Below are 25,374 nucleotides of genomic sequence, written 5' to 3'. Positions count from 1 at the left end.
CATTGGGAAGAATGGGGTGCAGAATAAGAAAGGTTAGCATTTCTCAGCATTGTGTTCATTTTGGTTTCTCATTGGGTGTGTCATGGTCCACAGGAAGGAGAATCTGATAGTGGAATGGTGCTGGCTTCTGATGAACTGAAGCGTCTGAAGCACATAGAAACGAGACCCTGCTCTTTTGGACTAATTACGTTAGCGTGAGTATGCCTGGCATTTTTGACTTAATTACAAAGAATTTTCTGGAAAAGTTGGCAGCATCAGAGCCTCTCCTCTAGACTGTTAAAGCTGTTGCTTTGGAAAAGGTGTTGTGATTGCTCATTTATCAACTATAACTTCCACTTTGAACATTCCTTTGGAAAACCAGGAAGTTATGTGTAATCGGTTTAGAATTCTCTCCCTCAAATTAAGTTTAAAAATGAAGGTGAGAGGATATCTTAAAAGGGGATGATTTAGGCCAGCCACTGTAATACATTTCAGACCTTTAAAGAAAGAATTGGTACTGGAATTCTAGGTTATAACCCACAATTGTATTCCAATATATCAACAGATGTTCTCAAACAGCTCTGAACAGTGCTATTAGGTGCTCAGCTTGGTAGCAAGAAACAACAGCTTTCATGATTACTGGTTCAAAGAACGTGTTTCATCCCATAATCACAAGGCAAAGTGAATAAATGATATTGAAAATAGAACATGGCCAAAGAGGAAAGCACTTTCTTTCATAACAGGGGATGAACGTACCTCAGCCAAGTCTGGACTTATGGTCTGGGCTTGAGAAACAAACTCCTGAGAAATGGCATGGCCTTTAAAATACTTAATAGTGTTGTAAATGAATAGAACAAGACTTGCTCACAAAACTCCTCTGAATATCGTTGACAGGCAAATTCCAAAACCAGGATTTGACTGCCAAAGCTGCCAGAGTTAATAATGTATTAAAATGATTTTTTTACAGCTAGCCAACTAAAACAATATCTGTAATTTTCAATTATTAGCTTTAAAATAAAAAGAGCTCACATAAATCCCTTGCTTAGACATAGCCACATGCTTCCCATTATAACCATCAGGCTTACAATTCTTACTGCAGTCTAACTTGAGCTTCTGGAGCAGTCTCCTCCACGAAAATGGACTTTGTTACTGAGAAATATCTGCAGTTCCAACTTGATTATCTGACACTTAACAGAAGAATTCAGACCATTATGCCTTGTCAAAAATCTCTATCATCTCACATACAAATAAGAGATTTTTTAAATCAATGTTTTTTTAAAGATCTACTGTAATTATAAAGCAGCTCATTTGACCTTAATAGCACATCCTGAAATGCCACTCGATTTTAATGTTCGTTGCCCACTGAATGCACACATCCATATTAACTGGTAGTCTTTGTGTTGGTTTGTGCTTTCAGATTATAGTCACTTAGCAATATTTCACTTTCACAACAGAAATAAAATATGATAAAATGCTTCAGGTACATTGGGATCGGGTATTGAATTTCAGCAATTTTTAGGTTCCTTCAACATCAAAACCAATTCAGACTGGAAACTTGCAAAATACTGGAGGAATTCAGCAGGTAATGCAGCATCTATGGAAAAGAGTACAGGTGACATTTTAGACCAAGAGCCTTCAGCAGGACTGGAGAAAAAAAAGATAAGGAGTCCGGATTAGAAGGGTGGGGGGAAGAAGAAACGCAACGTGATAGGTGAAAATGGGAAGGGAAGTGGGATGAGGTAAAGAGCCGTAAAGTTGATTGGTGAAAGAGATACAGGGCTAGAGAAGGGGGAATCTAATAGGAGAGGACAGAAGGCCATGGAAGAAAGGAAAAGAGGGAGGAACACCAGAAGGAGGCATCTGCAGGGTGAAAGAGGGAAAAGGGGATGGGAAGTACAGAGGGGGGCAATTGCCAGGTTTGTGAAATAGATGTTCATGCCACTATGTTGGAGGCTACCCAGAAGGAATTTAAGATGCTGCTCCTCCAATCTGAGTGTGACTTTTTCACGACAGTGGATGGACACGTCAGAATGGGAAAGGGAAGCAGAATTAAAATGTTTGGCCACTGGGAGATCCTGCTTTTTCTGACAGACGGAGCGTAGATGCTCGGCGAAGCAGTCTCCCAATTTACGTTAGGTCTCCCGATCTACAACAGGCCACACTGGGAGCACCAGATACAATAGATGACCCCAACGGAAACAGAGGTTAAGAGTCACCTCACCATGGAGGGATTGTTTGGGGCCCTGAATCGTAGTGAGGAAGGAAATGTAGGGGCAGGTCTAGAACTTGTTCCACTTGGAAGGATGTGTGCAAGGAGGGAGGTCAATGGGGAGGGCTGAATGAACAAGGGAGTCATGTAGGCAGTGATCCCTGTCGAAAGCAGGAAGTGTGGGGAGGAAAAGATGTGCTCGGTGGTGGAATCCCATCGGAGATGACGGAAGTTATGGAGAATTATATGCTGAACGCGGAGGTGGGGAGGTGGTGGGTACGGACAAGAGGAATCCTATCCCTGATGGGGTGGTAGGAGGATGGGGTGAGAGCAGACTTGCACAAAATGGAGGAGATGCAGTTGAGGGCAACATTGATGGTGGAGGAAGGGAAGCCACTTTCTTGGAAGAAGGAGGACATCTCCTTCATTCTGAAAATAAAAGCCTCATTCTGAGAGCAGGTGTGGTGGAGACAGAAAAACTGAGAGAAGGGGATTGTAATTTTAGATTGACTGACTGCAGACTTACAATTCTTTCTGATTAAAGATAGAACATAATAGCCTTTTCAAGTGTTCACAGGCCACCTTCCTCAATTAGTAGCAATTCACAAATAAATCCTATTCTACGTCAGTAACTTTACCATAATGCACATAAAGTTAGTCTCAGAGGTTGATCTTGGCTGCAATAATCACCCTGCGGATTGCAAGCGTATCATTAAAAGATTACATTTCAAAAATAACAGTTAAACTTTGGTTAGGAGCACAATTTAAGTGATAGGCAAATCTTGCCAGACAGCTATTTCTACCCTTGGGATAAAGTATAATGGGTCCACTGGCTGTGAATCTGTAAGGCTCAAAAATCCTCTTATTGTGTGGTCAACTACCGCTAATACTATTCCTTTTATCTCACACTCCAGTCATCTGGACATTTTCCAAGAAGCACAGATAGTTCCATGTCTTGTCCTTGTATCTCTTGACAACTTTACTACCTGCAAATTAAAAACAGAGAATCAGTCAAAGCTAGTTGTCAAGAGTCAACAAAACTTTCAATAAAGTTCAATTTCCCAAAGAAAGAAATTGTCATCTTTTCATTGAATGACTATTTGTTTGAAAATAGTCACTATTTCTCTTCATTTCAATTTATTCCACAGTATGGGTATTTTAATAGAGCTTTGTCAAAATGCTAGATGCCAGTGGTTCCAATGGCAATTTGAATGCAGACAGTTCATTAGTTATTTCTCAGGGTTCATAACAGAAAGACCCTCATTTAGCCCTGTCAATGGTCTTGGCCAGGTTTGTGGATTCTGACACGTTAAAGCTGCTTCTGGTCATCATCTACATGACAATTAGCCACCTGACTACATGACTAGGCTTGTCCAAAAACTATGTGAGCAGCTGCTGTTCAGAGAGGGCAACAAAGTTAACTACTTGTTTTACTGTTTAAGCAAGAAAACAAGTTGGCACTCTTTAACCACTACATTTTCACTGTGCAGTTCGCTTCTAATACAGATCAACTTGATTATCATAATCTCTTGTCCAGAGGTTAGCAATTGAAAGTCCCAACAGAGCATTTAAGCACATTATACAGACTAATGAGGATATTCCTCAGGGAAGAGGATGGCTTTCTTCCTCTTTATTTCTGAGATTTGCTGTCTGTAAATTCATACAAGAAGGTTGACACAATGGTGCAGGCAGTAGGGCAGCTGTCTCACAATGCTGCAGCTCTGAGTTAAATTCTGTACTGTGTAAAATCTGTATGGAGTTTGCACGTTCTCCCCAAGACTGCACAGGCTTCTTTTTGATTCTCTGGTATCCTTCTACATCCCAAAGATGTGTAGGTTGGTCGATTAATTGGCCACCATAATTTGCTCTTAGAGTGTAGTGAGTGGTAGCGTCGGGGGAGTGGTTAGTTTATAAGAGAATGGGAAGAATATAAGATGGGAATCAAGTTAGAATTAGTGTAAATGGGTGATTCTGGGTTGCCATTAACCCTGAGAGCTGAAGGGCATGTTCTCGCAATGTATTTCTCTGTCTCTGAGGTACTCATTGTATTGTGGTGACCCATTTCCTGGCACATCCGAACTGGCTCACAATTAGATAGCCTACGGGGGTTTGCGAGCACAGAGCTTTGGAGCCTCTGCGCTATGGGGAGCAGGTTGAGGGAGGCTTAAAAGTGAGGCTGAGGATTTCGAATAAAGTTTTTTCCTTCGACTGCAGTTACCGACTCCGCGTCGTAATTTTAGCGCTGCGTGTAGCACACCGCTACAATTGGTGACCCCGACGGTCCAAACGATTTTTGGACCAGAAATGACCGACGTCGCCTCTGTTCATGCGGTTTCGTTGAAACTGCCGGGTTTCTGGACACAGCGACCGAACCTATGGTTCCAGCAAGCGGAAGCCCAATTCCACGTTCGCCAGATCACCTCAGAAGACACCCGCTACTACGTGGTGAGCTCCCTCAACCAAGACACAGCGGCCCAGGTCGCGGAGTTCGTACAGTCGCCCCCGGCAGACGGCAAGTACACGGAATTCAAAGCCCTGCTCCTCAGGACTTTCGGACTCTCACGGCGCGAGCGGGCTGCCCGTTTACTGCACCTGGGTGGCTTGGGCGACAGACCTCCATCGGCTTTAATGAATGAGATGTTGTCTCTCGCCGACGGACACACACCCTGCCTCATGTTTGAGCAGGCATTCCTGGAGCAGCTGCCTGAGGACATACGCCTGCTGCTGTCCGACGCGAATTTCAGTGACCCCCCCGGAAGGTGGCAGCCCGGGCGGACTTGCTGTGGAACGCCAAAAAGGTGAGCGGGGCGTCCATCGCACAGATCACCAGGCCACGCTCCCGGCAGCAAACCAGTCCAGGCCCGGCCGCAGAGCCCGCCAACCCCCGGCCCAAGGAACACTGGTGCTTCTACCACCAGCGGTGGGGCGCAGAAGCCCGCCGTTGTTGCCCGCCCTGCAAGTTCCCGGGAAACGCCAGGGCCAGCCGCCGCTGATGGCTACGGCGGCTGGCCATCGGGATAGCCTCCTGTATGTGTGGGATAGAAGGTCGGGACGCCGGTTTTTGGTTGATACTGGTGCTGAGATCAGCGTTTTACCTCCGACGAGTTATGACACCCGCAGCAGGGCACCGGGTCCCCCCCTGAGGGCCGTGAACGGCAGCACAGTAAGGACCTATGGCACCCGTCAGGTGCAGCTACATTTCGGCTCCAGCCAGTTCACGTGGGACTTTACACTGGCCGCCGTAGCACAACAACTTCTGGGTGCGGATTTTTTGCGGGCTCACAGCCTACTGGTCGACCTGCCCAGGAAGAGACTGGTACACACCAAGACCTTTCAGACGTTCTCCCTGGGTGCAGCCCAGTTGCCAGCCCCTCACCTCGGCTCCATCACGCTGTCCGACAACGACTTCACCAGGGTCCTGGCGGATTTCCCATCGGTTCTGGCACCGCAGTTCACAGCGGTCATGCCCCGACACGGCGTACAGCACCACATCCCGACCCAGGGACCACCCCTCCACGCCCGCGCTCGGCGGCTTCCCCCGGACAAGCTCCGACTGGCGAAGGAGGAGTTCCAGAGGATGGAGGAATTGGGGATCATCCGGCGGTCCGACAGCCCATGGGCCTCCCCCCTGCACATGGTGCCCAAAGCAACGGGAGGCTGGAGACCGTGCGGCGACTACCGCAGGCTGAATGAGGCTACCACACCGGACCGCTACCCTGTGCCGCACATTCAGGACTTTGCAGCAAACCTGCACGGTGCACGGATCTTCTCCAAGGTAGACCTCGTCCGAGGGTACCATCAAATCCCGATGCATCCTGACGACATCCCCAAAACGGCTCTCATCACCCCTTTCGGCCTTTTCGAGTTCCTCCGCATGCCGTTTGGCCTGAAGAATGCCGCACAGACGTTCCAGCGGCTAATGGACGCGGTGGGACGGGACCTGGACTTCGCGTTCATCTATTTGGACGACATCCTCATAGCCAGCAGCAGTCGTCAGGAGCATCTGTCCCACCTCCGTCAACTCTGCGCCCGACTGATTGAGTACGGTCTTACAATCAACCCCACCAAATGCCAGTTCGGACTCGATACCATTGACTTCCTGGGCCACAGGATTACTAAAGACGGGGCAACCCTTCTGCCCGCTAAGGTAGATGCGGTCCGCCACTTCCCCCGACCCACCACGATCAAAGGCCTTCAGGAATTCGTAGGTATGGTCAATTTCTACCACCGCTTCCTCCCTTCAGCTGCCCGGATCATGCGCCCCCTGTTCGCCCTGATGTCAGGTCCGAGCAAGGACATTACCTGGGACGAGGAGTCCGCCGCCGCTTTCGTTCAAACGAAGGAAGCTTTGGCGAACGCCGCAATGCTAGTGCACCCCAGAATGGATGCCCCTACCGCCCTCACAGTGGACGCATCTAACACGGCAGTCGGTGGGGTGCTGGAGCAACTCATCGCAGGTCGCTGGCAACCCCTGGCGTTTTTCAGCAAACACCCGCGGCCACCCGAGCTCAAGTACAGTGCTTTCGACCGGGAACTGTTGGCGCTCTACCTGGCAATCCGGCATTTCAGGTACTTCCTAGAAGGTTGGCCCTTCACCGCGTTCACGGACCACAAACCGCTTACCTTTGCGTTTACGAAAGCAAACGACCCCTGGTCGTCCTGCCAGCAACGCCACCTGTCCTACATCTCTGAATACACGACGGATGTCCGGCATGTCTTGGGTAAAGACAATGTCGTGGCGGATGCGCTCTCTCGCCCTACCGTTCATGCCCTTTCCCGAGGGGTAGACTTTGAGGCACTGGCAGAGGCGCAGCAGGCGGATGAGGAGATTCCGAGTTACAGAACCGCAGTCTCCGGTTTGCAGCTCCAGGACCTCCCCATAGGCCCGGGTGAGAGGACCCTACTCTGTGACATCACCACCGGCCAGCCCCGTCCCGTCGTCCCGACAGCCTGGCGGTGCCATGTTTTCGACTCCATTCATAACTTGGTGCATCCCTACATCCGGACGACTGTCCGGATGGTTTCCAGCAGGTTCGTTTGGCACGGACTCCGCAAACAGGTCAGTGAATGGGCCAAAACGTGCATGCATGCCAGACAGCCAAGGTGCAGTGGCACACCAAAGCCCCACCGCAGCAGTTCCATCCCGCCCACCGGCGTTTCGACCACATTCATGTGGATATCGTGGGCCCCCTGCCAGTGTCGCGTGGAGCGCGGCACCTCCTGACTATCGTGGACCAGTTCACAAGATGGCCAGAGGCGGTCCTGCTCACCGACACCACCTCCGAATCTTGCGCCCGAGCCCTGATCACCACCTGGATATCTCGCTTTGGTGTACTGGCCCACATTACCTCCGACAGAGGCGCCCAGTTCACCTCCAGCCTGTGGTCAGCTATGGCCAGCCTTTTGGGGACTCAGCTGCACCACACAACTGCCTACCACCCACAGTCGAACGGGCTAGTGGAGCGTTTCCACCGTCACCTGAAGTCGGCCCTCATGGCCCGCCTGCAAGGAGCCAACTGGACAGACGAGCTTCCCTGGGTCCTACTCGGCATCCGCACAGCGCCCAAGGACGACCCACACGCCTCGTCGGCCGAGTTGGTATACGGCGCGCCCCTGGTCGTCCCCGGGGAGTTCCTACCAGCCCCACGGGGGCAAGAGGAAGATCCCGCAGCAGTCCTGGGCAGACTACGCGAGAAGCTCGGTAACCTGGCCCCCGTACCCACTTCACAGCACGGGCGGAACCCGACCTGCATACCCAAAGACCTGCAGAACTGTAAGTTTGTGTTTGTACGAAGGGGTGGGCATCGGCCACCGCTGCAGCGGCCATACGAGGGGCCGTTTATGGTGCTCCGGAACAACGGGTCCACGTTCGTGCTGAACGTTGGGGGGAAAGAGGAGGTTTTCACGGTGGACCGCCTCAAACCGGCCCATGTGGACCTGGAGCAACCGGCCGAGTTTCCGGCACCTCGGCGCAGAGGCCGACCTCCCAAGCAGGTTCTGGCCCAGACTGTGGGCATTGGGGGGTGTATCGCCGGTTCTGGGGGGGGGGGGGTTTATGTGGCGACCCATTTCCTGGCACATCCGAACCGGCTCACAATTAGATAGCCTACGGGGGTTTGCGAGCACAGAGCTTTGGAGCCTCTGCGCCACGGGGGGCAAGTTGAGGGAGGCTTAAAAGTGAGGCTGAGGATTTCGAATAAAGTTTTTTCCTTCGACTGCAGTTACCGACTCCGTGTCGTAATTTTAGCGCTGCGTGTAGCACACCGCTACAGTATCTCATTCCATTCATAAATCTGATGATGGAGGGGAAGAACCCATTTCTAAGTTGTTCAGCGTGGGTCTGCTGACTCCTTTTCCTCGAAGCAAGTAACGAGCAAAGGTCATGTCCTGAATGGTGAGGGTACTTGGTGTTGGGTGCTACCTTCTTGAGACACTGTCTCTTGAAGATGTCCTCAACAGAGGGGAGGGTTGTTTCTGTGATTCAGCTGGCTAATTCTACAATCCTCTTCAGTCTTTTGCAATCCTGTGCATGGGAGCCTCGATACCAGGTTATGATGCAACCACTCAGGATGCGCTTCACCATACATATATAGAAATTTGCAAATTTGCATACCAAATTTCATCAAGCTTCCAAAGTTGAACCTCTAGCATACTATATTTCTGATTGGAACAACATGTTCGACCCAAGGCAATTAAAGCTGCTCAACCCTCAATAGGAACTGGTGCACGTTCTCCCACTTCCCCTCACTGAATTCCACAATCAATTCCTTGGTCGTCCTGAGGTTGAGTACAAGGTTGCTGTCATGGCATCTCTCAAAGTCTCCTCAAAGTCACTCTTTGTTTTCCTTTTATTTCTCTTAATGTCTTAAGTTTCTACTCTTCGTTTTAATGTTCCTGCGCTACAATTTATGATGAACTATATCAGACAGAATATTCTCAGATGTTGCTATGTCCGTAAGACCATAAGACATAGGAACAGAATTAGGCCATCTGGCCCATTGAGTCTGCTCCGCCTTTCAAGCATGGCTGATCCTTTATTCTATCTCCTCCTCAACCCCAGTGCCCAGCCTTCTCCCCATAACCTTTGATGCTCTGTCCAATCAAAAACCTAAAATTTTGATCAACTTTGGATCCTCCAATAAAACTTTGGTCAACTTTACATCCTGCCATATGATCCACATAAGGGTCTTGCAGTATATTGCACAGCCTATGCCAGGAATCTAGTTGCAGATCTCTTGGTCAAGCTCAGGTTTTTTAAACAACTATTTCATGTTTATGCAGAGTTTCCTGGTTATAATTTTAGAATCACTATTTTGAAAAAAAAGTCATGGATTCAAAATAATTACTAGACTCACTTGAAGATCATATCTGGCAGAATAAATACAATAGTTAACTTATATACCATTATAGAGTTTTTTACTAACACAACACTTGTTCTGAACTGTATTGGCTCGGTTGTGATATTTGGCAAGTGTGCATGTGGTCAATTGATCAAGCAATGAAAAGAATTGTGCCTCCTATATGTGGGAGAAACTCACTTTTTGACACAGGCTTTTGAGTGTAATGTTTTCTGCTGGGTGAGCCAGTTTGTAGCTCCCACACTAGAAATTGCCCAGCTGGTACCATTACTAGCATAACTCAGCAAAAACATTTAATCATTCTTGTTTCACACATTTACAACATATTCAATCATAACTAATTGCTTGTCTTCCATTTTCTTTTTTCTTCAAACAGAAAGAGAGCGATCAGTAAAAGTAAGGAGTCTGTATTGTCTGAGGCAGATAACCATGTCAACCCATTGCAGCCCGATGTGTGTAACACAGAGGATGAAGGCTTGGATTTTGCACTGGAAGATTCAGTTCTGTTACCAATGGACCAGACACTGGAATGCCACAGCCCACCACCTGATTACAACTCTGTCATTCGCTATACCACTCCACCAGTTTGAATAAACTGGCATTTCCAACCCCAACCATATTGCAACTGTAACCCCCAAGGACTGTACAACAGCACAATTTCCTGAAAGACTGTTAACTGAATTCATTGTTGGTTGGACAGACCTAGATTAAGCAACGGATTTAAGATCTATCATAACAACTAATGTTAAGATCGCAGTATTCAATCACTAAAATATAGACCCGCAGTGACTCGAACAGGCCCCAGACAAGATAGCCCACACCCAACCCTAACATATGATTGCAGTCTGTGAATCACATGCGGTAGTGAAAGCATGTTCAATGATTTCAGTGAGTCACAGGAATATCACTTAAAAATAGATTCTTCCTGCATGAAAATCAGGGCAAGAAGCTGAAAAATGAGTTAGTCTCTGCTCAGCAAAGGTTTTTACAGGTGCATGTATGAACCCCACCTTCTGTTAGCATCTGGAATTTTTTTGTTGCTGACTCAGCTTCCTTTTTCAAGTAAAATTCCCAACTGGATTTATTACCCAAACTATGTTAATGTCTTCTTGCAAGAGTTGACTAACTTGTCACATGATAATGCTAGCAGCTGTCAATGAACTAATGAACACTAAAAGAGGTATGCAAAATCAATGGACTGCAATGTTGCATCAATGATCACAAGGTGCTTGAAAAACTGGCTGTGAGTTCAGATCTAAGTCCCTACATCCCTCAACCAGTTGAAAATGAACTCGCCCTCCAAATGAAGTACATCTCACATCCAATAGGGAGTCCTGGTTTCTTCGGTTTGATTTATGCCTCAACAAATCGTGCACAATGAATGCATTGTCTATGATTTTTAAAATAGAGCTAGGTAACTGAGAGAGCCAAACTACAATAAAGGAAAATATATAGAGGTCATTTGAGAGGAAACATGGAAGAAAAAAGGGTCAATTAAAACAGGTAAAAAAGAACATATTGAACATATAAAAGAACATATAACTCCTTTCAACACTTGCCCCTCCGCACCATCCCCACTACCTGTGCAAAATGCAATATATCCCCAATAAGATTTGCTCTAATCTCTTGATTATGACCTGTGTAATATTTCCACTTGTTCATTCCCTAATCCCAAACACGTTAATATGAATTGAGTTGTTCCCGCCATCATAGTGTGGGCATATAGTGTTTAATCATGTTGAGCAAAGTACTTACGTTGTGTATTTGGAGAAAACACTGAGCTCTCAAAGTGAGAACAAGAGTGCCAAGTGTTTCAGAGGCAAAAAAATTGTCCTTGAATTTAGTTCTCCTCAAAAGATCAAGCGATCCCAGGAGTGAGATCATTCCCTTCTTCCATTTCCGCTCTCTCCAGGGATCAGGAAAGCAACTATAAAGTATTCAAGATGGTTAAGTGTCAATGTGTTTTGTACATTTCTAGTGACACTAAAGAAAGCTATTGGCCTATTGGGTGTATGCCTGCTCCCAGAGGAGAAATCCCATCAGTCCCACACCTACTTGCCTTATTTCCCTGTAACCAAGCAAATTTTCTCTGCCTACAATCTCATTAACTCTCCTTTGATTTTCATGCAGGAAACCATGAATCAATTTATAGTTACTATTTTTAACCGTTTTAACAAATATTAAATAAGTATAAAAACAAATAGAATCTGAATAATTATAAATTAATCTATTGATATATTTTTAAATTTTAAAATCCCTTTGCTTAGAAATTCATCCCTGGTTAACCAGATACCATGGCTCTAATATGCCTCTGCCACTGAAAGTCTCTCCTAATGGAAATGCTACAGCCACTGAGCATACTATTAACTGCAGATGAATATTTAGGCATATATATTGCAATACTAAATATAAGTAAATTACAATATCAGTTTTTTTAGGTCTACATACTTTATTAAGTAGTAATTAATGGCTTACATTAAAAAATCATTTGAACCTAGGGCAGCTAAGTAAGATTTTCAGGATATTTTATTGCGGGACTAGTTCAAAGGTGGTTTATAACCTCATCATTTTAAGTGATTTCAGGTAATGAACGGAGAGGAATTACAAAATAGGACAGTTAGTGAAGACATGTTCAGTTATTAACAGTAATGCCAGTATTTCTGTATTGGGCTGCTAATGCGCAAAGATCTTAAAGCTCTTGTCAATTTCACCATGTAACAATGATAGTTTTACTGTCAATGTTTCTACAAAATTCAACCAACATATTTAAGAATTAACATGTGCAGGGATACATGAAACCATGAGTACTTTAGAACAGAAGGAATTAATTCAATCAGCAATGATACAAGGGAGTATTTTACATTTTGTATTTTCTAAGGAATGTCAAAGAATTTGAGTAGTACCCTCATTTATGACAAGGTTATTATTGGACATTAACAATTAAATTATGGAGCTAAACATTTCTTCCCCTCATTACTTATTTCTCCATCTTCAAATAGTTGTGATAATTAGCAAAGAAATAAAACTGACCTGAGTCTTAGTACAGATGCTAGTGGGAGCGAGAAACAGACAGCAACTTAATTTAAAATCATCTAACTTACCATTTACAAAGTATTTTTAAATTTGACATGTTTTGTCTAACTGATTGATCTTATTCCTTTCTTATGTTCTACAAATATAAGTATTTATTTAAAAGCAATCTTACTAATTTAACTACACCTAACATTATTAATACAATTCAAATTGTCAATTTTACAATAACATCCAATGAAAATATCAAAAAAAACTATTAAATTAGTTATTAATACAGAAACATATTCAATATTAATAAATAGATCATATATTCTAAAGCATTTATAATCCCAAGCTTATCAATCTGGCAGCTACAATTTTTAGATCTTTTCACTACATTATGTACTCAGTCTAAACAGAACTTTTATAGCTGTAATATTTCTATGACTCTTAGATCAATGTTTAGAGCAAGTGAGGTCTCAGGTAATCAATGGCTGCGATATTCCTTTTTCTAAACCTTACACTGTAGCAAATAACAGGTAACTATCCAAACCATTCCAAGTATATTAGGGATTCCCAGTAATTATAGATGACATTTTTCTAAATTAAAAGGGAAAAAAAAGATGTTACAGCCTTAAAATCAGGGAACATTTGCTTACTGTGAATATATTGTTTCTTAAAGGAGCCCTGGAATTGGAGACTTTTCATTCATGTTTGGAGAAAATACTAAAACAATATTATAATTCACCATAGCTTCCAAGATGCTGGAAAGCCCATAAATACAACATGATCAGTTAAAATAAGTCAGGTTCCAATAGGTCTACTACAAATACTATAAATAAAATATACTCAGTATTGCTTTGTGATGTTATAAGTTTAGATTTCTCTATATTTTGTGTAGAAAGGTAAATGGAACAAATGTACAGCAGGAGGCCATTCAGCCTCTTTTTGCCTATTCACTCATTTAAGTAGCTGATGTGGATTCACACTTCCGCTCATTCTGCCTGATTTGGCTCTGAAAGACACCACAGCCTTCCCCAAAAACAAACATATTCACTTTAACTTCCTCTCTTTTCTACTTTGTGGAGATTTTGATCCATTTAAAATAAATGGATTAATCACTGGTGGTGCTGTTGGTTGCTACTGTTAAAACAGAAAACTATTGTCACACAGCATGCTGTTGAATTGTAACTTCCAAGAAATGGGAGTCAAAAGACTACTATGAAAAGAAGTTGTACGATAGATGTGAAATAATCAGATTGGGGGTGTGGAATAGAGTGAGCTTGATGGGGCAAAGTGTGATCTATTTGGCTGCCAACTTTTTATTCTTAATTATAATTACTGTTTTAAAAAAAAGTTTTAAAAATCAATATTACATTAAAATATGTCAGGGAGCGGGCTTCATGCAGTAATTTGAATGTGCAATAATGATGTTCGTTATCATAGGAGTGTTAATATCTGGAGTTATGATATCACCAGGACAGCTCATGACCATTTGTTATTCTGTTTATTCAATTTTACTTACTAGTAGTTTGTAATTATGTACAACTAACTGAAAAGTTGTTTATTTTGCATAAAGTAACTAACAATGGGGTAACATTTGAGGAATTAGTAAGATTTAAGTGGTGAATATAGCTTTGAGGTATGATAAATGATATTTTTTTTCTTCCGTGCAATTTTAATTATTGTTATTTTAACCAGCAAAACACCACTAACAAGTTTGCAGATCATAAATTTCCTTGCTATACATGCCACAAACCTTGAGCTAAGTTTCTAACATTTTCTTTGCTTGATATGCCTGAAGAGATTTCATAGAATGATGTTTTTACCTTTAATGTGAAGAAGGTAATGTTACAAGTCTAGTTAGCAAGCATGGAGATTTATGCTGTTAAAGTCAATTATTTCCAGTGACCTGAAGCTCACACAGATAGAGAATGAAGGGTCTTGGTTAGAGTGAGGCAAATTCATATGATATTTCCAGTTGTTTTCATGATGGATACTGTACATCTGAGCATGAGACAATTCCCTTCCCTAGCCCTCATTCACATAGTAAATTCAAGCATATCACTGGCCACTAGAGTTGTCAAAACCAGCAGAAAATGGAAGATAACTGCAAATTTCAATAATATTAATTGTATTTCTAATTCCTAAAAAATCCTAAATATGAATATGATAATTTTATTCCTGTTCATTTCTCCAACACTAATTTTGCTCTATGTTGCTAATTCTAACGGGCAGCTCTTGACCTTTTACAGGTGTGGGTGAGGTGCTTACTCTCATGGTCATTTTCTTGTCATTCACCCACATGTAGCTGACAAGCAGCAGGCAAGTTTTGTAAGGTATAAGAAGGAGACAGCAGGGACAAAACTAGAAAATTCCTGCTGAATTATACACTAATGTTATATTATTGGGAGAGAAATTCATCTTCAGTGTCTGATTTTAAATGGGTACAAGTTGTCTGCCAAGGTGCCAAGGGAACATCAGGAGGGATATTCAGTTGATAGCCTGTGTTTATGCTACTGTTGGTAACCAAAGACAAAATATCTACCCTATTGTTCCCAATTGACTTAAGATTGTCTTATTACTAAGTTGCATCAAGCTGGTTGTGGGAGTATTCTCCTCTAACCTCCGAGATGATAGTTAATAGGTGTAGTTATGAGGTTACTTGAGAGCATTTTAGTTTACCAAGAGTCAGCTGAGATATTTTGCAGGGAGGGTTTCACGTTTAACTTATGATTTTCAAACCATAAGTCAACCTCAGCATATTTGTAAATGTGGCTCACAACATAGTTCAAATAATGCAAAACATTTAAACAGTCACTTGGTTTGTGGGAGTTTCTATCTGCCTGCTGTTAGATCTGTGAGAATAGAAATTAACGTTTGGTCACTATTTCTATACTATCGGCTGTAATCCCCTCTGTAATTCTCAGGAGTGGTAGGGTGACAAAGATTAATCTTTTAGTATTGACCAAAGGTGAATTTCAAACCCTTGAATTTCAACCACCATTTGAATCACCCTTGAATTTCACCTCATTTTAAAATGGAATAAGGTGTCAGAAATGCCAGTCTGTTACTTAGTTTCATTTCTTGCAATCTAATGACTTTTTTTGAACTAACATTATATTTTCAAAGAAAACTAATGTTCCAATAATAAATGGGAATGTTTTGTGTAACAATTTTCAGGGGACTATTGTAGTCATCACGTAAAACTGCTCACTTTCTACATACTTTACTGACAGTTCAAAAAGGGACATGTAAGCCATCCATGTAGAATCACCTCCCTTCTAATGCTCAATCTATACATTATTAATTCTCAAACCCATAAATCAAAGTTCTTTTCTAAGCTTTGATTTATCTTTGCTTTTAAACTGAAATGTGATGTAGTGTAAAGGGTTTGCTTCTGAATCCTTTACAAATGCTTTCAGGACAGGCTAATCCTTTGTATTAAAGATTGATATCTATTCATGTCAAGGCAACTTCCTTCTCGAAGAACCACTTGTTTTAAAGTGCCATACACCTCATTTTAAATTTATTTTCTTAAGAATCGGCAATGAATTGTCATTTACTTGCGGGGGAGAAAAAGAGGATTGTCATTGTATTATCTGTGTAAGATTGTATGCACTGGAGGACCTTTGTATTTCATATATAACCTAAGCTCCACTAGAGCTATTAACAAAACATATATAAGTTTACATATATTTATAGCATTTATTTGTTCAGTGTTTCTGTCTTTTAAATTCAGAATAAATATTGCTAAGTGACTTAGCAAGTAAATGTACTGAGCCAGTAAGCTGGGTGTCAGGTCTGGTGATTCAGGAATACGATACAAGGACTAAAGAGTAGCCTTAAAAGGGACAATTCATGATCCACACCAAAAGGATAATGCATTTTACAAACAACTTTAAAAAGACCTTGAACTCGTGCAGTTTTATTCACAATGTCAGGCCATCTCCGAGCTTTGTGATAGCCTTGTACTTTTACACAGTTACAATGTACAAACACTTATCAAAATGGAAAACTCAGAGGGGCAGGCTACCATTTATTTGATTCCACTGATGTCAGTTCTTTAATGGTATCTGGGAGTTTCGATTCTTTCCTCTGTAGTTGGTGAAATGCCTCTGATGCTTTCTTCTTGATGCAAATATAGTACTCTGACCTGGGAAGGGACATCATTAGATATGATCAGGTCTTATAGTAGCAGTCCAAAAAAAAACAGGCAATTAAATCAAGTAGTAACCAGGACACACAACAATAATAACAACAAGGCATATTCTTTGAAACATTAGGAAAGCACATTCAATTTTATGATACCAAGACTCACTGAGGTTCACACAAGAAACTGATTTGAAGTTCACAATGTCTGTATGCCATCACTTGCACATAAATGAAGGCAAAATTCTTCAGGGGATCATATTCTCTCAATCACATCGACCAGCAGCTCATTTCATTTCAAATATTTCCCCTCTCACACTAAACCTATGAAAGGGTTTTCTTACACCCTTTCCGGAGAAAAACTCTGTGCACGTGCACCATAAGTCCCTCCTAATTTTATAGTGTTTCCCTTGCTCCAAGGAATAAAGTCCTATTCTGCCCAACCTTTCCCTGGCAGCGTTTTTGTAAATTTTCATTTCAGTCTTTCCTGCTTAATAACATCTTTCATGATAACAGGGTAACCAGAGCTGTATGTAATATTCCAGGCACAGCCTCAAAAAATCTTGTACAACCGCAGCACAATGTACCAAATCCTAAACTCTGATGATGAAGACCACCGTGCCCCTCTCAGTCCCTCCAAACCATACTCCCATCATCTCCATGTTGTCAGCCCTGGGAGATAGCCTTTAGGTAGGCTTAAGCAAACTGAGATAGAAACTGAAATTGCAGGAAACACTCAACTGGTCAGGCAGCAACTGTGGAAAGAAAAAAACAGGATTAACATTTCACACCAAAGTCCCTGTGTGATAATTATTCTGTTTCCCTTTCCAGATATGCTGCCTGGTGTGAAAGAATTTTTATTTCTGTTTCACATTTCTAGCAGGAGCAGTCTTTGATTTTTGATTGCTAAAGCAACTTAATTTTGGTCGCCACACAACTCTTGCAACTAACTCTATCCCTTTCCCCTCTGACTCAGGTCAAACAAAATAATTAGAAACCATAGCATCCTATTTAACCTTCAGTTTAGGATTCTCCCATCACAAAAGTGGGCTGCATCCACTTCATCTTTGTCATTCAAATATTTTCCTTCTCAGTTTTTTTGCAACACCATAGCGTTCAGCTCATTCTGATCTCTGCACTCAATACCCTAGGCTGAAATCCCATTTCCAATCCCTGCTGTTCTCAGTGACCTTTTTAGGATTCTTCAGAACTTCCAAATTCCAGATTCTCAACTTCACATGGCAAACATCCATGAGCGTCAGTGTTAATTATGGCATGCTATGGAGCAATTTCTCTGTCCTGCCATGATCCCTTCTCAACCTTGTTGACAAAGCAAGGGAACAAACCGATCTTATGGATTTTCTACAGATGATTTTTAATTGATTTTCAAGATAAATGTCTGTTTACTTGGTCACAGATGGGATTAAAGAATGGGGAAATCATGGAGAGTGTTAAGGAGAATGTATTTAATATAGAATCATATCCAACAATATGTAGAAATAAAAAATGAAACCAGTTTAACAAAAAGTTTCTCTCCTGAAAAACAAAATTGACACTGACACTAAAATAAATGGTAGATATACAACAGATGTTTGAAAACTCAAGAGACTAGAGATGCTGGAAAACAAACTGCTGTAAGGAACTTAACAGGTCAAACAGCATCTGTGGAGGCAAAGGGATTATCAACATTTTGGGTCAAGATTCTGCATCAGAAACATTAACCATCTCTTTCACTGAACAGATGCTACTTAGAGGATAAAAATCTACAGCACATTGCAGGTCCTTCCGTCAACAATATTGTGCCAACAATATAACCTACTTTAGAAGCATCCTAGATTTACCCAACTGCATTGCCCTCCATTTTCCTAAGCTCCATGTACCTATCTGAGAATCTCTTAATTATATTCCCTATTATATTCTCCTCTACCACCATTGCCAGCTGTGCATTCCAGACACACACCATTCTCTGTGTGGAAAAACTTACCTCTGACATCCCCCTTGTACCTATTACCAAGCACCTTAAAAATATGTCCCCTCATGTTAGCCATTTCAGCCCTGGGAAAAAGCCTCTGGATATCCACACAATCAATGTATCTCATCATCTTATACACCTCTACTAGGTCACCTCCCATCCTTCATCGCTCCAAGGTGAAAAGACAGCCCTCCACACTATCCACAACATCCCCAACGTTTGTGTCATCAGCAAACTTTCTAACCCACCCTTTTACTTCCTCATCCAGGTCATTTATAAAAATCACAGAGAACAGGGATCCCAGAACAGATCCCTGCAGCACACAACTGGTTACCAACTTCCATGCAGAATACGAATCATCTACAACCACCCTTTGTCTTCTGAGGGCAAGCCAATTCCGAATCCACAGAATAAGGTCTCCTTGGATCCCATGCCTCATTATTTTCTGAATGAACCTTGCATGGGGATCCTTATCAACTGCCTTACTGAAACCCATGTACAATACCTCCACTGTTCTACCTTCATCAATGAGTTTTGTTACCACCTCAAAGAATTCAGTCAGGCTCGTAAGGCACAACCTGCCCTTGACAAAGCCATGCTGACTATCCCTAATCAGATTATGTCTCTTCAAATGCTCATAAATCCTGCCTGTCAGGATTTTCTCCAACAGCTTGCACACCACTGAAGTAAGACTCACTGGTCTATAATTTCCTGAGTTATCTCTACTCCCTTTCTTGAACAAGGGAACAACATTTTTGCAACCCTCCAATCCTCTGGTACTTCACCTGTCCCTATGGATGATACAAAGACCATTGCTGGAGGCACAGCAATCTCTTCGCCCGCTTCCCACAGTAGCCTGGTGTATATCTTGTCCATCTCGGCGACTTATCTAACTTAATGCATTTCAAAATCTCCAGCACATCCTCTTTCTTTATGTCTATATACTCAAGGGCTTCAGTGCACTGTACGTAATCCCCTCAAATGGCAAGTTCCTTTTCCCTGGTGAATACTGAAGCAAAGTATTTTTTAAGTACCTCTGCTACCTCCTCCAACTCCATGCACACATTTCCACTATCGCATCTGATTGGTCCTGTTCTCACACAACTCATCCTCTTGCTCTTTGCGTACTTGTCTTGGGATTTTCATTAATCCTGCTCACCTAGGCCTTGTCATGGTCCCTTCTAGCTCTCCTAATTTCATTCTTAAGCTCCTTCCTGGCAACCTTGTAATTTTCTAGCACTCTAACAGTACCTAGTTTCTTGAACCTTTTGTAAGCTTTGCTTTTCTTCTTAACTAGATTTTCTACATCCTTTGTACACCATGATTCTTTTACCCTACCATCCTTTCCCTGCCTCAATGGAACACACCGATGCAGAGGACCATGCAAATGTTCCCTGAACTTTTGCCACATTTCTGCCATGCATTTGCCTGAGAACATCTGCTCCCAATTTATGTTCCCAAGTTTCTGCCTGATAGCATCATATTTCCCCCTACCCCAATTAAGTGTTTTCTGAAATTGTCTGCTCCTATCCCTCTCCAGGGTTATGGTAAAGGAGTTAAAGTTGTGAACACTACCTCCAAAATGCTCTCCCACTGAGAGATCTGACACCTGACCAGTTTGCCTTCCCAATACCAGATCAAGTAGAGCCTCTCCTCTAGTTGGCTTATCTACATATTGCTTCAGGAAACATTCCTGAACACACCTCACAAACTCCACCCCATCTAAACCTCTTTCTCTAAAGTCAATATTAGGGTCGTTAAAATCACCCATCACATCCACCCTGTTATTATTGCACTATTCCAGAACCTGTCTCCCTGTCTGTTCCTTAATGTTTCTGTTACTATTTGAGGGTCTATAAAAATATCCAGTAGAGTTATTGCCCCTTTCTTGTTTCTGACTTCCACCCACAATGACTCAGTAATGGCCACAACATCATATTCCACGTGTTGATCCACACTTTAAGTTCATCCGCCTTGTTTATGATACTCCTTGCATTAAAATAGACACATCTCAAACCATCTGTCTGAGTGCATCTTTACTCTATCCTTCCTCACAAACTCCCTACAAGCTGTCTCTACTTGTGCTCCAACCTCCCCATCCTCTGCCTCCTCACTTCGGTTCCCACCCCCTGCAAATCGAATTTAAACCCTCCTCAATAGCATTAATAAACCTCCCTCCCAAGATATTGGTTCCCCTCCAGTTCTGGTACAACCCATTCTACTTGTGCACGTCACCCCTTCCCCAGAAAAGGTTCCAATGAGCCAAGAACTTGAAGTCCTGCCCCCTGCACAATCTCCTCAAACACTCATTTGTCTGCACTATCTTCCTGTTCTGACTTTCCCTAGCTCATTACACCAGGAGAAACCCGAAGATTACCACCTCGCAAGTCCTGCTCTTTAGCCTCCTTAACTCCTTAAACTTACTCTACCCCTCTCCTGCCTATGTCATCGGTTACAATATGTACCACGACCTCTGCCTGCTCACCCTCCCCTTCAAGAATATTCTGCAACTGCTCATAGACATTCTGGATCCTAGCACCTGGGAGGCAGCACATTATCCTGGCGGTCTTTTTTTGTTGCTGCAGAAACTCCTATCTGTCCCCCTAACTATTGAAACCCCTATGACTATTGCTCCACCTGACTTCACCCTAGGCTTCCGAGGCTCAGAGCTGACCACAGTGCTATTGGTCTGGCTGCACTACCTTGTCCAGATAGGTCATCCCCCTCAGCAATATCCAAAGGGTTATACCCATTGCTGAGGGGACCATGTATGTCTTTTATCTCCCTTGCCTCTCTCACGTTCACCACTCTACTCCCAGAGTTCTGCACTCTGGGTGTAACCACCTGCTCAGCAGTCTTATCTATCCAATGCTCTGCCTCCCAATGACCCTTAGTTCATCCAACTCTAGCTCCTTAATGTGGTCTTACAGGAACTGGAGTTGGCTGCACTTCCTGCAGGTGTAGCCATCAGGTTCCATGAATTCCCACATCCTACAGGAGGAGCATTCCACTGCCGTATCTGCCATCCTGCCTGCACTGTATTATGGACAACCAAGACCAAATCAGCAATAACGAAAGGAAAAACCTGTCCTTCTTACATGATTCTTTGGCCTCAGCCTCTTCTCATCAAAGCCTCTTGAGTCAAAGATCTGAACTCCCACTCTGAGTCTAGCTCCCACTCCGACAATGGCTGCTCCGCTTGACCCTATCTGACTTATATGGTTTAAAAAATAAGAAAAGCCCCCACACAAGGAGAAAGTACTCACTATGTTTGGGGGTGCTCTGCCTCTGACACTCTGAAACTTAAGCCAGTGAATTCCTCTAGCAATTTTTTTCCACAACAGAGGGTGTCCTGACTGCCACAATGCAGTTCTCTTATGCTTTCATGTTTTATAAATTTCTATGCAAATGATTTTAATCTGCTTCCTTTTACTATTTTTAAGATTTTCATTATTCTTTTGGGAAACAGGTATAACATAATGTAAAGATATTCGCCTTATCTAAGATGTGTTCAGGAACAACCACTGATCAAAGCTATGTGTGACATTAGAAGAAAACACACATAACTGACAACATATTCTTGGGTTTGAATGTTGTATAATAAGAAGAAAAATGAAAGTTGCTGGAAATAGTCAGCAAGTCAGACAACGTCTATGAAGAACAATTTCAGATGATTGGTCTTCCAGCAATTCTGAAAACCAGCTTTCAGTTCTGTTTCTTGCCCCAGAGATGCTGCCTGGCCTGTTGAGCATTTCCAGAATTTTCTATCTTTATTCAGATCTTCCCCCATCCACAGTTTTTTTTTTCACTGGGACATTATTTGAAAAATAGACATAATGTAGCTTTATGGCAGCTGAGCAGAATAACCATGAGTGTATTTTAAACAGAATTGTTGTTTGAAAAATGTTTAATATTTAGATATATCATGGTTATTTCGAAATAGTACAATCTGTGGATAGCATAAATCTGAAATCTATGACCCTTTCTTCCAGATCTGTGTAATATGCTGTAAGGTTTCACTGCTAATGTAATGGCCTCTCTGTAACGTTTCACTGTTAAGGTAATGGTTTCTCTGTAGCAGCAATGTTTGGGTTATGACTAGAGAATTGGGCCTTTAGAATATACGCTATCCAATGAGAGGTATGTTGTTCTTTCTTGTGGGTCTGGGAGCAGGGATCTTGTGGTCATTTATCGGGGCGAGATGAAGAGCGAAGACACAAATGGAGAGAGTTGATAGACTGCTGGACAGAGTGGACTCGGAGCGGGGGCCGAGGGTCGGCTATGCTCGGAGGAGGTCAACATGAAACAGATGGACTGAACCATGAGCTCCAATGTCACGCACCAGACTGTTTCATGAGAATGTGCCCTTTTCCTTTTTTGTTTCTTTATTAACCATATAGTCAAATTTAGACTTATAAAGCTCAACCATTTAATCGTATATTGTGTACTGCTTGTTATTTCATGGCACTGATTTGTAACAGGGGAACAATTCACGCAACATCCACCCAAACAAGATTTCTTAAGTTTGGCTGGGTCTTCCTCTAGATTAAGTTTCTAGCCAAGCCGAGGGTTACACTTGTTATCCAGGGAAACATTCTCTCTACACCTACCTTGTCAAAAACAAAATGCAACAGTGCAATCAGACCTACAGTTCCAATAATATTTTACACAGTTAAATTGTTCCTTATTGAGTGCTTCAATATGGAAATCAAAACTGCTGTCTGGGAAAGTGAACTACATAGCAAAGTGAAGAGTGAATACTTCTGAGCACTGAGTGGATGAAAGGAATGATTTAGATGCAATGGAATGGGGAATACAAGCATAGGGCATAGGTTAATGAAGCAAATGTGTAGTATTGTTGAAAAGTATACCCTGGTTATTTTCAATACATGCAAATGTGCACACTGCCATTATGAAGAATTGCTGATTTAAGTTGGAAGACTGTTTCCTAGAAGTCAAAGAGCTTTGAGTATTGTTCAGGATAAATTCACTTTATTTAAGTGGAGAATTTTCCTCTTCACAGCTACTCTATATGAAGCTTCAGCCAGGACAGGAGATCATACCTTGGCCACAATAATCCTCAACACTGGTGCTTCACAAAGCTGCATCCTCAGTCTTCCACTTTACTCCCAATACACTCATTACTGGGTAGACAGGTTCTGCTCCGACTCCACCTACAGGTTTGCAGATGATACCACCATGCTAGGCTGGATACTGAGTCATATCGGAAGGAGATAGAGAGTCCAGTTACATGGTGTCACAGAAAACAGGACATTAGAGCACTGGACAGACCATTTGGCCCCACTATCTTGTGCTGATCTCGAGGCTCCTCGACGGAATGGTGCCCGGGCGATGACAGATGGTGATACGAAGAGTAGGAAGCTCAAGATATTCTTTCCCTGTGCCTGGTTATCAACTCGAATGGCCAGATTAATCAGGTCATCCAGGCTGTCCTGCTCTTTACGGGTAGCAATTTCATGCCGGATCCCTCTGCTCCGTCCACACAGGAAGTCAGTGATGAGGTATCTCTCATTCCACCCTGTCTCCCCCACAAGCATGCAGAACTTTACTGCATAGACGTTCACTGTCCCTCTTCCTTGGCACGGATTTGGTGGGCAGCCTTCTGACCCCACACTGGAAAAGTCAAAAGCTCAGTGCAACTTGGCAACAAAACCTTGAAATGACAGGGCGAGGGGGAACCTTGCTCCTGAAGAGCATTGAGCAGGCTGTGTACAGGTCCGTCGAAGATGTTCACTATGTGCAGCAGTCTGCACGCACCATCAGCAAGACAACTAGGATGGGCCTAGAAAGTCTTGCAGCCACTGGGGTAACTGGAGTATATGCTTGATGGAGTAATACTCAATTCTCATATGGACGTGGGAGTTGGGGCATTAGTGACTGAGGTTGATGAGGCAGTATAAAAGGAGGATCTGGAAGGTGCTGGCTGTGGGACTGTCATGGCTAAAGGCTGTGTTTACAAGAGTGGCATGGCTGCCATTTGTAAGCTCCTGGGCTGTAGCTGAGAGCAAAGATTGCTGCCACCTGATTCTGATTGTCTGTGGTGAGCCACTGAACTGCCGTGGCAAGATATGAAACCTCTGCCACCAGCATTGACTGGGTTTGCTGAACTGAGATTATCTGTCATGTTATTTGGGTCACTTCTCCCAACACAGAGTCGACTGCCTGTAGCTCCTCTTCTATCTGGCCAGTGAAAATCAGGACCAAGGTCAGCAGCTCTCTCTCTGCTGCTATCAAGTGGTGCAGATATGGCCCGAGTGTGGAGAGAGAAAGAGTCACTGACGCTGGTTAACAGTTCACTGACTTTAATGAGAACTGGTGCCGAATTTGAAGGGAAAGAGAAACAATAAAAGCTAGACCATTGCTAGACAAAAAGCTAGACAACTGGACCATTAACTAAAACTATCAAACTGAAGTTAATGCTGACACCGAGGCTGAAAGGCAATAACTAAATACAGCAACAACTGAAACAGTAGTCTTCTTTCCAGGACAAGGATGAAGGTGAGCAGGGGGGCATAAATGTTGCTGTGCTTTTGGTAAAGACTCAACAAAATTGAAATGAGAGGAAGGGTGTTAAATGCCACCATAATGAGACACTAATTAGCCGGAACATACATATTCACGAGTGCAATTTTCGAACCTATTCCACAGCCCGACTACGCAAATGCATAAAC

General features: G+C 43.0%; 1 protein-coding gene across 1 annotated transcript in view; it reads left to right on the top strand.

Annotated features, from left to right (window-relative positions):
* The window catches only part of kdrl (kinase insert domain receptor like), a 193,954-nt gene extending 177,618 nt beyond the window's left edge, over positions 1–16,336 (top strand). The window contains exons 29-30 of the mRNA XM_059976939.1: positions 94–194; positions 9,923–16,336. Of these exons, the coding sequence (XP_059832922.1) occupies positions 94–194; positions 9,923–10,136 (315 nt within the window). The 3' untranslated portion in view covers positions 10,137–16,336. The remainder of the gene's footprint in view (positions 1–93; positions 195–9,922) is intronic.
* The last annotated feature ends 9,038 nt before the right edge of the window (positions 16,337–25,374 follow it).

Source organism: Hypanus sabinus, chromosome 8, assembly GCF_030144855.1.
Source record: "Hypanus sabinus isolate sHypSab1 chromosome 8, sHypSab1.hap1, whole genome shotgun sequence".
NCBI lineage: Eukaryota > Metazoa > Chordata > Chondrichthyes > Myliobatiformes > Dasyatidae > Hypanus > Hypanus sabinus.
The sequence above is the reverse complement of the archived record's forward strand: the minus strand, read 5'-3'. Positions and strand labels throughout refer to the sequence as shown.